The sequence below is a fragment of the Arvicola amphibius genome, chromosome X (assembly GCF_903992535.2).
Source record: "Arvicola amphibius chromosome X, mArvAmp1.2, whole genome shotgun sequence".
NCBI lineage: Eukaryota > Metazoa > Chordata > Mammalia > Rodentia > Cricetidae > Arvicola > Arvicola amphibius.
In genome coordinates this window covers 100,686,638-100,701,237 of record NC_052065.1, presented here as the reverse complement: position 1 = coordinate 100,701,237, position 14,600 = coordinate 100,686,638, and the positions used below count along the sequence as shown (strand labels likewise).

General features: G+C 41.8%; 1 protein-coding gene across 4 annotated transcripts in view; it reads right to left on the bottom strand.

Moving 5' to 3' along the window:
- The window catches only part of Znf280c (zinc finger protein 280C), a 55,117-nt gene extending 51,680 nt beyond the window's left edge, over nucleotides 1-3,437 (bottom strand). For 2 of the 4 annotated variants that reach the window (XM_038317048.1, XM_038317047.1), the window contains exon 1: nucleotides 1,856-3,339. In XM_038317048.1, coding sequence (XP_038172976.1) covers nucleotides 1,856-2,016 — 161 coding nt within the window. In that variant the 5' untranslated portion in view covers nucleotides 2,017-3,339. The other 2 variants (XM_038317049.1, XM_038317050.1) reach the window with 2 other exon arrangements.
- Nucleotides 3,438-14,600: the final 11,163 nt, after the last annotated feature.

The window sequence follows — 14,600 nt, the reverse complement described above, 5'->3', positions numbered from 1 at the left end:
TGGATTGAACTTTTAAAATACACCAGACCAGCCTTGAACTTCCAGTGATCCTCCTGCTTTTGCTTCCCAACTGCCAGGATCACAGGTGTGTATTACCATGCCTGGATGTTTTTCATTTTTCTAAGTACAAAAAAAGAATACCATGCCTAAATTTTTATCAAATAGCTGTTTCTGCAACTCTTTTACCTTTATGGATGAATTAACTTAATATATAAAAAAATTAAAGTGGACCATTGGACCCAAACGGTACTTAGTGTTGACAATTTTCCCATTAAAGATAATACAAAGACCCTTTAATAAAAAACTAATTTGTAGAGAATGAATTTTTAAAAAGTCTAGATGTATATTTTTACTTAACTCACTGAGTAAATCAAGTCTTCCTATACTATTACTTACATCTAACTAAAAATCAATTATTTTTCAAATTGTGTGTGTGTGTGTGTGTTTGCATATGCCACAGCATGTATGGAGGTCAGAAGACAACCTGAAGGAGCTAGTTCTCTCCTTCTACATACGTTGTGGGGCCTGGGATTGAACTCAAGCTGTCAGAATTGGTGGCAGCTGCTAAATCATCTTTCTGGCTCAAGAAGTAAGATTTAATGTCCTCTCTGAAGCATAAAGAATATTTAGCTATAATTAGTACACACAAATTGATCCCTAGTACTCCCCCCAAATTCTGTGTGGTTCTAAATATTCTCCTAGAAAAATAAACGTAAGAAAAGGAAGGCATAGAATGCTATATCCCTCTCCCTTTCCTTAATAAAAAAAAAAAGCAATGCTAAGTGGTAAAATGCTGGGCTAAAAAGGCCAGTCTAAATGGAAAATTTAACAGTCGGAGGGAAGGAGTTGAACAGAAAAAGTTGAGGTATGGAACTCTTCATCATCAGAACTTTTTCAATACTATTCTTCAATTTTTCAACATACTTGGATGTAGTATTATTCAAACGCTAAAATAAAAAAAATATAAAGTCTCGGGGTTAAGAGCATTGACTGCTCTTCCAGAAGACCTGGGTTCAATTCCTAGCACCCATATGGCAGTTCACAACTGTTTGTAACTCCAGTTCCAGGGGACCTAATACCCATGGCAAAACACCAATGCATCTAAAAAATAAAACATGTATAGAGGGGCTGGGAATGATTGCTCACACCCAGGACATAGGAGGCAAAGGCAAATGGATCTCTGTGACTTTGAGCCAGCCTGATCTACAGAGTAAGTTCCAGGACAGCCAGGGCTGTTACACAGAGAAACCCTGTCCTGAAAAACAAAACAAAACAAAACAAAAAAGAAAGAAAAAATGTAGAGAGGAAAAGTTGAATAATACTTCTTAAAAATTTTAGGTGACCCAGGCTGGAAAGATGACTCAGAGGTTAAGAGCACTAGCTGCTCTTCCAGAGATCCTGATCAATTCCCATCAACCTCATGGTGGCTCACAACCATCTATAATGTGATCTGCTATCTTCTTTTTGCCTACAAGCAGAACACTGTATACATAAAACCCTCTTTCCCTATCTTTCTCAGGTACTTTGAGATGCCCATAAAAAGTGAGGCATCATTCAATGAATTGAACCTTAGGTGAAAGTCAGAAGACACATGTTCAAGAACTGGCTCTAAGGGAACAGGCATGTTGGCTCTTACCTGTAATCACTCTATTTAGGAGGTTGAGCCAACAGAATCAAAAGTTCATGGATAGCCTCGGTTACATATCAAGTTCAAGGGCAGCCTGAGCTACGTGGAACCCTCTCAAAAACCAAACAACAACAACAACAAAAAAAATAAAACGGGGTTTCAGTGAGATGGGCTCAGCAGGTAAGGGGGCTTACAACCAAAACAAAATCAGAGATTCACCATGGGTACCTACTCAGTAGGAGAGAACTTCGTATTACCAAGTAGTCATCTGATCTCCAAACTGCAGTGTGCGCACACCTACATACATACATACACCAAAAAAGAGAAATATAAACAAATAAATGTAATTTAAAAGAAAAAACATAACTGGTTCTATTTAAGGACCACATAACCGTTTGAGGCTATTTCTTCATCTTTGCAGCAGTTCTTTAACACATCACTGCCCTGTAAAGGAGCGACAGCAATAAAACATTCAAATGCTATAATTGCTTTTGCAGATATTAAAGCAAATCACACAGATCTAACTGAATTTTATAAATAAACCAGTACCTTCATAGGCTTTTTTTAAAAAAAACATAAGATGGATTGAATTTATACTGTAACTCCCAAAGCAAGACACCTCACAAACCCTTCGGAGAACTGTGTAGTTTAAAAATAAAAATTTTTTTAGGTATCGAATACAGGTGTAGAGCCACTAATAGGCACTAAAACTCAAAATCCTACCCCAACCAACAAAAGCAAAAAACTCCAGCTCACAGATTTAAAATAAAAATGAGCTAATCCTCCAAACAAAAGAGAGGTCCTTGGATAAAATCTCCCGCATTTGGGAAAAACTGGTTCCCTTGTCACTGAGACTTCTTCCTGAGAGGAATTCAAACTGGAGGTGCATTGAGGGGACTCCCATGTCTGCGGCAGGTTTACCTCCTCCGAATTGAGATGCTTGCCCCATCCATCGCTAATACCCCCCCGCCCCTCCGCACAGCTCACTGACGGGAAAATCACGCCTAAGTCCACGTCTCTCCCCTCGGGGCTTTTATCCTCCAGAGTCTAGACAATAACTAAATAGAGCAAGATTTCTGTGACCGAGGAGGGCAGTCCCTTTGGGAAGAATAAGGGGACCGGCTAGGAAAAACTGGACGTTCAGGGAAAGGGGTTGGGCAGAAGCGAAGGGCCTCAGGAGCCCGAGGCTGGAAAGTTCGGATTGGCCCACCAGCCTTTCCCAAGGCGGCCAGGACCAGCGGCTGGGAGGATCTCGGAGGATCTTGTCGCTCTCCAACGTACGAAAGAGACATCCGAAATACAAAAAAACCCCCAAAAAACAAATACAAAAAAACCCCAATAAAACAAACAACAAACACACACACAAAACAGACGGAGGGGCTCTCGAGAAAGCAAAGCGAGGAAGGCACGGAGGCCCTAAGGCCTCCCCGGCCTCCGTAGACCGCGGCCCACGCGGCCTGGCCCGCTAAGGCCCCCACCCCCCCACACACACAGTTAAGGCCTCGCCTCGGAGGGGGCCGCTCGCGGTCACCTCGGCCAGCCCCAGCCCCGCGTTACCCCGGCGACCTTTCCGAAAGCCCCCCTCTCCTCCCCGGGACCGAAACAAGATGGTGGGCCACGCGCCATCGCGCCACGGGGTCCCTACTCTCCACAGCCATGGGAACCCCAGCCCCGGAGCGCGCCGCGACCGCCGCCCTCGCCTCGGAGGCAGGGAGGTGCGGGGAGGCTTACCCACGACGCTGCAGGACGTCCGGAGCTCAGAGAAGGAGGAGGAGGAGCGGGAGCAGCAGGAGGAAGAGGCGGAGGAGGCGGAGCAGGAGGAGGAAGAGACGGAGGAGGGGGGCCGAGGGGGACAGGAGGCGGGGAGGAGGCAGAGGCCTCGGCCGAGGTGGGGGAGGAAGAGCGGAAAGGGAGGAGCGTGAAAACACGGGGTGACCTCCACTCACAGGGCGGCGGCGGCGGCGGCGGTGGTCGCAGCCCTACGGAGTTCCAGCGCCAAATGAGCTGCGCTGAGCAGACGAGCAAATTAGAATAGCGCACACTGCCTGATGGGTAACGTGTCCATCCGGGCACCTTGCAGACGGCCTCTGGGCCAATGGTGGGTGCTAGCATGTGCGCTGCCACGAGTAGCCTCGAAGGCTTGGCCGCTAGACTGGATGCCTGCCTTGGGAAAGCGGAAAGGGGCCGTGGGAACACTGACCCCCCCCCCCCCACAAACTACGGCTCCATATTGTATCTAAGCACACACAAACAGGAATTCCCGAGATCTCCCTGCGAATAAACATTAAAGGCACCCGTTTTTAAAAACACTGGACTTGACATAGCTTTTGTGTTTTAAGAGAAAAGAGAAATTAAATCGACTTTTTAAGTCATTGACTTATGGCACCCACCACTTTGTTTTAAACACAATTTTGTTTTCCTTTATCACTCCTGCCTTATAAAGTCCTATAGTTATAAAAAGTTCTTTTTAATTTTTCTTTCTTTCATTTTTTTTTTGAGCTAGGGTTTCTCTGTGTAGTCCTGGCTGTCGTGGAAACCCCTCTGTAGGCCAGCTGGCTTTGAATTCAGTGATCCACCTGCCTCTGCCTCCCAAGTGCCACTATGTATGCCTGGCTTCTTCAAATTTTGCAAGAAAAACACTTGGCAAAATACGGTTTACATAATTATTATCTAAACCATGTCATTTATTTATTTATTTATTATTATTTATTTATTTTTTTGAGAGAGAGGGTTTCTCTGTAACTTTGGAGCCTGTTCTGGTACTGGCTCTTGTAGACCAGGCTGGCCTCGAACTCACAGAGATCCGCCTGCCTCTCCCTGGGATTAAAGGCTTGTGCCACCACTGCCCAGCGTCTTTTAAATTTTAAACAATATTTCATATCATTTCTACCTTTTCCTTTGGTGTGGGCAGAAAAGTTTCAAGGTAAAATCTACAACCCAAGTGATTCTGCTTTTGGCACCTTCAGCAAGTTAAATAAGAATTCCAGGCCTGAGAGATGGCTCAGTAGGTAAGGGCCATCACTGGGACCCACATGGTAGGAGAGAACAGACTTCCTCAAGTTGTTTTCTGATCTCCACAGTCAGCCTGGGCCATGAACACTGCACTACACTACACTACACACACACACACACACACACCCTTCTGAGTACTGGGATTAAAGGTGTGTGTTATCACCACTTGACAATTCATGAATTTTCATATAATAATCATGCCACAGAGGTCTTGACAAATGTTATAATGATTACTTATTCTTTTTCAAAGAGTTATTTTTATTTTTAATTATGTGCATGCGTCTGGGTGTTCATAGAATCTAGAAGAGATGATCAGGCCAGGCAGTGATGTCACACACATTTAGTCCCAGCACTCAGGAGGCAGAGACAGGTAGATCTCTGTGAGTTTGAGGCTAGCCTTGTCTAAAAAGTGAGTTCCAGGACAGCCAGAGCTGTTACACAGAGAAATCCTGTCTCAAACAGCAGCAACAACAACAACAAAAAAAAAATTCAAAAAAAGAGAGAGAAGAGAGCATCAGATTCCCCAAGGCTACTCAAATTAGAGGCTGCTGTGAGCTAACTGACATGGATTATACAGACAGAACTTGGGTCCTCTGTAAGATCAGTGTGGGCTCTTTTTGTTGTTGTTGTTTTTGTTTTTCAAGACAGGGTTTTTTCTGTGTGACAGTCCTGGCTCTCCTGGAAACTGCTGTGTAGACTAGGCTGGTCTCAAACTCTCTGAGATCTGCCTGCCTCTGCCTCTCAAGTGCTGGGAATAAAGCCATGCACCACCGCCTCCCAACTAGTGTGAGCTCAGACAATTTACAGCTTCTATTTGCTGTGGGACAATGGTCTGTACCCTGTCACTTGTATTTTAAATAAACGCTGACTTGGCTAATGGCCAGGCAGGAAGTATAGGCAGAACAACCAGGCAGGAAGTAGAGGCAGGGCAAGGAGAACAGGAGAACACTGGGAAGAGGACTCAGTCTGTACCCATCACCCAGACACAGAGGAAGCAAATGTGACTGCCTCGCTGAAAAAGGCACCAAGCCACGTGGCTAACACAGACAAGAATTATGGGCTAATATAAGTTATAAGAGATAATAAAAAGCCTGAGCTAATAGGCCAATCCATTTATAATTAATGTAGACCTCTGTGTATTTATTTGGGACTGAACTGCTATGGTATTGGGCGGACAGAAACCTCTGTCAACACCTAATTTGTTCTTTATTATGGCTGAGTGCAATGCTTTAGATCCTGGACATTTTTCTCCCATTTTTCTTGGTTTAGTGTATTGGTGATGCTTTCCATTGAGGGTTTTTTTGTGTGTTTTATTTTTCAAGACATGGTTTCTCTGTCCATTGTGTTTTTTAAAATATTTTTATGGTTTATTTAACTTTATTTTATGTGCATTGGTGTGAAGGTGTCAGATCCCCTGCAACTGGATCTTCAGACAGTTGTGAGCTGCCATGTGGGTGCTGGGAATTGAACCCGAATCCTCTGGAAGAGCAGTCAGTACTCTTAACCACTGAGCCATCTCTCAAGCCCCACCACTGTGTTTTTTTTTTTTTTACTGAGCTTTTTATCTCTGAGATTTTATTTTCTCATCCAAGTTGTTCAATTTCTTGTTCAAATCTTTAATCAAGTTGTTTCCTTCATCTCTCTGCTCATTTGTATTTTCTTTAACACAATGATAGCTAATAAATTTTAATTCTAGGCTTTTGAATTTATTACTTGGCATTTCTAATTATTTTGATATCCTTGAATTGAAATGTTGGAGCATTGTAATATTGTAATATTAACATTATATTTGTTTTCATATTTCTTATATCTTTATGTTGTGATTTTTATATTTATTAGGCTGAGTTTTTTCTGATATTCTGTGAAGATCTTCCCACTGATCAGTGTTCTCTTCAGGCCTCAGTCACTACTATTTCTCAGAAGGATGAATGCACATTATAACAACAATAACAGTATAAAAAACATGACTTTTTTGATACAGGATTTCTCTGTGTAGTAGCCCTGGCTGTCCTGTAACTCTCTTTGTAGACCAGGCTGTCCTTAAACTCACAGAGAGCCACCTGCCTCTGCCTCCTGAGTGCTGGGATTCAAAGTGTGTACCACCACTGCCTGACACCACTAGCACTTTTATACTGAGATTTGATTAGTTCATTCTAGATTTTGGAACATTGTTTTTCACTTGGATTGCGATATTCTAGCAGATAGTACTTTGCAGGAGAAAGTATGTGGGGGTGCCAGCTATAGACAGAAGTTTCTGTCCTACCCGATCCCATAACCATTCAGTCCCAAAGAAACACACAGAGGCTTATATTAATTATAAACTGCCTATTAGCTCCAGCCCATTATTAACTAGCCCTTACAATTTAAATTAACCCATAATTCTTGTCCATGTTTAGCCACATGACTTGGTACCTGTTACCAGTGATGCACTATTATCTTGCTTCCTCTGCATCTGGCTTGCAAATGCATCTCTCTGCCTTTCCTCTTCCCCAAATTCTCCTACTCTGGTTGTCCTGCCTATACTTCCTGCGTGGATACCGACCAATCAGTGTGTTATTAAACCAATATGAATGACAAATCTTTACAGTGTACAAGAACATTATTCCATAGCAGTCATTCTTCCAAACTAAAAAGTATGATAGTTGTAACAATCTGAAAAAATAAAAGCCGGAACCAGGCAGTGGTGGTACACACCTTTAATCCCAGCACTGGGGAGGTAGAGGCAGGTGGATCTCTGTTAGTTTGAGGTCAGTCTGGTCTACTGAGATAGATCTAGGACAGATAAGACAAAAAACTGTTTAGAAGACAAAAACAAAAAAAGGAAAGCTTGAATAAATTTGTTCAAACATTCAGGGTAAGTCCCTATTGGGATGTATCCTGTACTTAAGGAGGGCTGAACCGCACTTGAAAGTTCTACCATATTTATTAGTCACAAAGTTTCTGGTTAATTTTTAAAAGATCCATTTGTTATTATTTTATGTTTATCTGTGTTTTGCCTGCATGTATGTAATTATACCTCATGTGTGCCTGGTGTCCATAGAGGCCAGAAGAGGGCATCAGATCCCCTGGAACTGGAGTTATAGACACTTATGGGCTGCCATATGGATGCTGGGAACTGAACCCAGGTCCTGAAAGAGCAGCTCATAAAATGCTGTGCCATTTCTCCAGCCCATCCCTCTAGTACTGATTATTTAGTGTTGACTGGGATGAACACTTCGATCTAAGCCTTTTCCACAAGCCTGACAGTTGACAATTTCTCTCCAGTATGAATACTCTGATACTTAATCAGGGATTAAACCCTGGCAGAAGACTTTCCTTGTAGAGTTTCTATCCAGTATGATTTTCTTACACTTTAGGAAAGTAGTTCAGACTTGAGGCTTCATTACATTTCTTTATATTTTGAGGAGTATTCTCTAGTATGAGTTCTGTGGTATCAAAAATAAAGGCAGATCAACCACTAAAGGCTTTCTCACAGTCATTACAGCTATATGGCCTCTTTTTACTGTGAGTGCTCAGATCATGTGCAAGGTTTCAGTGACCTTGCCACATTTGATACAGATCAGATCAGTGACATGAAAATTTGATCATATGTTCACCAATTTCTCACATATGCTTCAAATAAATAATCCCTGACCTTGACCTCCTCAGAGCAACCACTTCTCTCTGTGGAAACCTCAGCTCTATTCCTTTAACTGAGAAGGTCTCAATCTTTCCCTTCTTATCTGGGTGTCCAGGCATGCCCAGATGACCAAAAGGATGTCAGATCACACTGATCTGGTATCCTAGACAAAACAGTAAATATCTGATTCTTCTGCTTTTAAGATTCTCACCAGAAATGAAGCGGTCCTATCTTGTCTCCTATGCCTGTGCTGCTAATAAAAGGCTTGTGGAGAACACAGAACCAGGGATTACCAACCAACCAGTAGGAAAAAGCCACTATAATTGCTAGATGCAAGTCTCAGAGTCTTAGAAAACATGGGTATTCTATAGTGTGAGGACATTTGGATCTGGAAAGGTATTGCTTACACCATTGTCCAAATCCCAAGGTAAGCTGTGAGCTTCATCTTCTGCCTGAGGGATTGTCGATCTTCTGGTTTTTATATCCTCCCAAAACCTTTTCTCTTTCAACAATAGGTTCTGAGGTGCTGGACAGATGACTCAGAGGTTAAGAGCACTGACTACTCTTCTAAAATACCTGGGTTCAATTCCCAGCACCCACATGTCAGCACACAACTGTCTGTCTGAATCTCCAGTTCCAGGGGATTTGACACCCTCACACAGAGGCACCGCAGGAAAAACACCTATATACATAAAAAAACAATCAAAAAATAAAAAAGAATAGCTAGGGCCTGAAACCTTCCATGAATGGCCCAAAGTGGTCAGTTCGATGGTCTTACATCAAACCAACAATGAGTAGGCCCCTGAAAGACTCCATAAACAAGGGACGCCAGTCCTCTCTGGTTAGATGTCTGTCCCATAGGTCAAGTTTAGCAAACTGAGCATAGAACCCTATGACATCTGCCTTCAGACCAGTCCATAGAAATGGAATGACCTCAGCATCTCTGCCTAGATATGAACAGCTGAACACAAACTAGATGAAGAACCCAAGGCAGCAACAATTATCTAGGCATTTGGAAATAGACCTAGGCTGTTGATACCTTGTCTCTCAAAGAATGAACACAAACTATGAAAAAGAGTTGGAAGCTCATGATCAGTGCTGGGAACTTTCTCCACTGTATAATGTACCAAGGATATTCACCTTCAAAATAAGTGTGTACAACACTTTCACAATCTGCCAAAAGGAGATTCTGTTCTTCACATTTTTTCAATGGGGCCTCAGAGGTTTATTTTCTAATGTGGGACTCAGAGCTTCCATTTTTCTATAATTATTATTATTGTAATTAGTATTAACTTATTCCTTCTTTGTATATGGAACAGGATGTCAGAACTCTCCTAAGACTAAGGTTGCCCTCAATCCCACTTGCTTAATGAGGCCTAAAACATTTATTTTGTTTTGCATGATTATTATGTATTTCCTTTCTTACCAAATTGTTCTTAATCTTTTCTCATTGAGCGGTGTCAGACCAAGGGGACATTTTACCACACTGCACAAACAAGTATCAGGCATTTCTGATCTTCCCAAGAGATTGGTGGGCCAATTACCTATGTCCAAACAACAAGAGGATGTCAGACATTCATTTTCTGCAAAAGGAAATCTGGGAAATCAAGCTCTATTGAAAGGACTCCTATTTTCAAGGCATCTTACACCATGCCCTTTTGATGATGGGTTATCAGAACTTCCCATGGGTTAAAGTAGTCATCAGGCCTTTCTGCTATTATGAACAACAGCAAAGGGCATCCTTCTCTGTTCAAGGAGAGTCAAAAGAATAACTGGTTTTTACTAAAGTCATCTCAGAATTTCCATTTTGCTCAAGGGGACAAGGATCAAAGGGTCCTCAGAGCACCATGTGCTCATGTACCTCAGAATTATCCCACTAATTGATGACCTTAGATATTTCCCCTCTATCCATGACCACTAGGAAAATACATGTGTGACCCAAGGGACTTCATCAAGTTCTGCTTTGAGTTCATAAAACCTAAGGCTTAGGCCATCTTTCCTTCATTATAGTCACCAGAATGAAAAGGCCTCGTCCTTCATGCACACACCAGTGTAGCTGATGATAAGCTTCAAGAGGACTTAGAACCTGATACTGCCAATCATGACTGATGGATGATGCTGAGATTGCTGCCAGGCCTGACACAGTGTGCCTGAAGATGTGAATCTTCTAAACTGTGATGAAGTCCTTCCTCCACTGCACAAGATAGACTGGGACACTCTCTTTCCCCTAAGTGGTTTGTGATTTTGCTACTCTCTCTAAGTCTACTGAAGTCTTCCACTTTTATTTTTTTTTAATATTTATTTATTTATTATGTATACAATATTCTGTCTGTGCATGTGCCTGCAGGCCAGAAGAGGGCACCAGACCCCATTACAGATGGTTGTGAGCCACCATGTGGTTGCTGGGAATTGAACTCAGGACCTTTGGAAGAGCAGGCAGCGCTCTTAACCTCTGAGCCATCTCTCCAGCCCCAGTCTTCCACTTTTAAACACCATCAATTTCTGTCCATTAGACCTCAAATGCACATTCTGTAACCAAGAGGGCCTGATATCTAACCTGTATAATCGAGGGGGCTAAACAGCATACCTTCCTGTTCAAGGCCCCATGACTTTCCAATTCCAGTCAAAAAGGCCTTCAAAAGTAACTCTCTCTTATGAAGGATTAAATATTTTTCTTTTTGTTGAAGGAGGGCTCTGACTATCTACTGCTATTTAAATATGTTTCACCTCCAGTGCATCATCTGAGAGGGACTTCATTATGCTCCTTATGTTCAAGAGCCCTCAAATTCCTGCTCTCTGGTCCATATGTCTGAAAATGACTTTCCTTCACAAAGGGGATTCAGAGCCTCTCACTCTGCCTATCATAGACTCCAACACTCCACATCTATTCATAATTACTTGGGTTTCCCCCTCTACATGGGGGGGGGGGGGAAACTTTCTCCTAAAGACTTAGGTGACCTGAATTATATCCTCTTTTGCCCAAGGGGGACTAAGGGCTACCATCTCTTCTATTAGACCCATAGATCTTTTTCTATTGACTATGTCTTCTGTATTCCAAGATGTCTAGGAATGCTTCTAAATTTCTTCCTGTTGTTTATAATCCACGACATTATTCCTCTGAGCAAAGGAGCCTTGGGCTCATCTTACCTCACCAACCACTTCTTAGACTGAGGTTAACCATCAAACCACTTGGAAAATGTGCAATGATTACTGCCAGGCCTCCCACTCAGCCCAAAAATGGTATGGATATTCTAAATACTGAAAAATAATTGGAAGCTGATTAAGCAGTACTGGACCTTCCTCTGTTCCACAAGGTATTTACTTGTTGTTCATTGTGATATTGCATTTCCTACTTCATTGAACATTGCCATACAATTTATACCTCTGACAAATATGTATAGACTTTTACCTTTTCACAAAATGTCTCTGAAATACAAGTTATGACCTAGGGTGCATCAACATTTCTTCTTAATCCCATAGAGTCTGCCACATTACTTCTTTGATGAAGGGCATAATAATCTTTCCATTAACTGTCTCAATCTTACAAGTGAGACTGAGACATCTACATTAATAAAGAATGCTTCTGATCTGCCTTGTGTGATCAAGAAAAGTTCACAGTTTCTTACCTACAAATTATAATTTGCGAGGCCTGGAAAGTACTGTTCTGACTAAAGAGATCTCAGTGCACTCTGAACTGAGGTACTTGAACACAAGAACAGCAAGATGAGGGTAACTGAGACTACTTTCCTCATTCTGGTTTATTAGACAGAGAATTCCTGTCATACATGAAGAGGAATGTGTGGATGGACATTTACTAGATGAAGACACTAAGCCAGAGACTACTGTCATGCAGTCTCTTAGAAGATTTCTATGACTGCTGACATGCCTGACATGAACATTCAGAAGATATGTATTCTAGGTTGTGATTTCAAGTTTGGTGCTGATGGAGAAGTGAGTGCCTGGGACTTTCTCTCTTTCTCAGGGTACCATTCAACCTTTAGATTCTGCCCAATAGAGCCACAGGCATACTACCAAGAGAGGCTGAAAGTATTCCATCCACTCCTGGTGAGCTCTTCTTTCCTCCTTTTAAGTTAGAGGGTCTTGGACCTTTCACCTGCTCCCAAAGTGATAGCAGGAATTCTTCTTCTGCCCACTGGGAACCTGGATATGCCCCACCTATCCCAAGAATTCTGAGAGTTAGTGCAGTACAATTCTAAGTTCTGTCAATTATATTTTAAATAAACGTTGATTGGCAGGTAGCCAGGTAGGATGTATAGGCAGGAAAACCAGACAGGAAGTAGAGGTGGGGCAATGAGAACAGGAATATTCTGGGAAGAAGGAAGCTCCCTCCCCAGTCCTGCCTCAATCACTGAAGAAGCAGGATGTGACCTGTACCGCTGTAAAAGGTACTGAGCCATGTATGACTAACATAGATAAAACTAGTGGGCTAATATAAGTTATAAGAGCTAATGTGAAGCCTGAGCTAATGGGCCATGTAATTTCCGAAAAGAGTCAGAAACTAAAGAAAGCTCAGTTACTAATCATATCTTTGTGCATCAAATGGACATTGTGTGATTTTTGTATGTGTTTAGAAGACTTTGTAGTTTGAATCCTCATTCTTTGTGTGTCAAATGGGAGTAGTAAATTATGCTCAGTGTGGGTCTGAGTAGAGCACTATATTTTTGTGTTTAGTTTATCATTATATCTAACTATGTGTTTGTATATCTATCTACCATGTATACCTGCATATATATAGCTAGGTATGCAATGATGCATCCATCCATCTACCTATCGTTCCATCAGTGTATTTATCTTTCTACCTATCTATCTAGTCAGTGAACAATGCAATACACACACACACACACACACACACACACACACACATCTGGAAATCAGAATTGCAGGTTGTACTGTCTTCTCATCCTCTTACCATGCATGTCTTGGGATTGAAACATTGGTTATCTGGCATTTCTTTTACCATGCACATCTTGAGGAAGGAACACAGTTCATCTGGCATAGCTGCCCTTACCTCTTACTTACTTAACCAGTTCCAATGCTGTGTTGTAAATCTTTCTTAAAGGATTATATAAACTCTTATTACCAGGTACACATTGTATCATCATTATTATTCCAGATACCCAGTAAATGTGAACTCTTAATTTGTATGTGATTCCTCTCACCCAGAGTCTATGAAAGTCAACTAGTTCAGAGATAAACTATGGGGCCCTGGGAACCCTTCTGCCAAAGAAACAATGTATTTTTTCTTTTAAAGTTTAAAATAGATTCTTTTCTAATATAAAATATCCTAATTACAGTTTCCCCTCCCTTCATTAATCCCAGTTCTTCCTCCAACTTCTCTCCCCTCGGGTTCCACTACATTTGTGTCTCCTATTTGAAAAGAATAGGTGTCCAAGAGTTAACAACCAAATAACAAAATAAGCTGGAAAAAACAAAAATTATCACATTGAGGCTGGACCAGTGTAGGACAATATTATACAGGCCACATATTTTTGCATTGTATTGGCAGCCAGGATCTCAAGCCACAATAGCAGCTGAGGTGTTAAAAGCACTTTCAGACTGACTGTATCCTGAGGTCAGGATCTGCTGGTGGTGTTCTGCTCCTTTGTAATTATGAGGACCGCCTGGGAAGAGGTGTTAATTCCAAGCTAATGACAGAGCTGTGAATGTGACTTTAGTCCTGCTACCCTGGAAATAGAATGCTAATGAACCTTCCTCTCAGTTTACCTTGGGAGATAAAAGCTGGTTTGAGAATAAATGCAAGTGATCTTTAGGATTTGAATGAACCCTGAGACTGCCTTCTGATTTTGCCGTGTGAACTGTGTCTCAATTATTCCCACACCTCCATGTCAGTCCGGAAGGTTAGTTTATGTTGGGGTTATGGGACTGATCGCTGAACCCCAAGAAATGCTGGAGAACTGACCAGAAGTACGGAGGAGAAAGTGGGGAATCTGTGAGGAAAAACCGCAACACAGGTCAATATGTGAATAATGAGCACTAAAGAATAGAATTTAAGGAAGCATAGGATAAAGCGGGACAGTAATATCGGGAGTAAAATTTGTAAATATAGAAATATGGGGCAAGGGAAAAGCAATTAAATGGCTATACAGTTGATTGAAGATATATTAAAGGAGAGAAGAGAGAGAATACAGCAGCATCAGATACAGGAATTTTTAGAATTTATGTAGGAGATATGCCCTTGGTTTTCTGAGTGTAGGACCTTAGACGTTGGTGCATGGAAAGAAGTAGGGATAAAGATTTACCAACGTTATTGTAATTACGGACCAGAAAGCATCCCTGAAGATAGGCCTTATTTCTGGATGC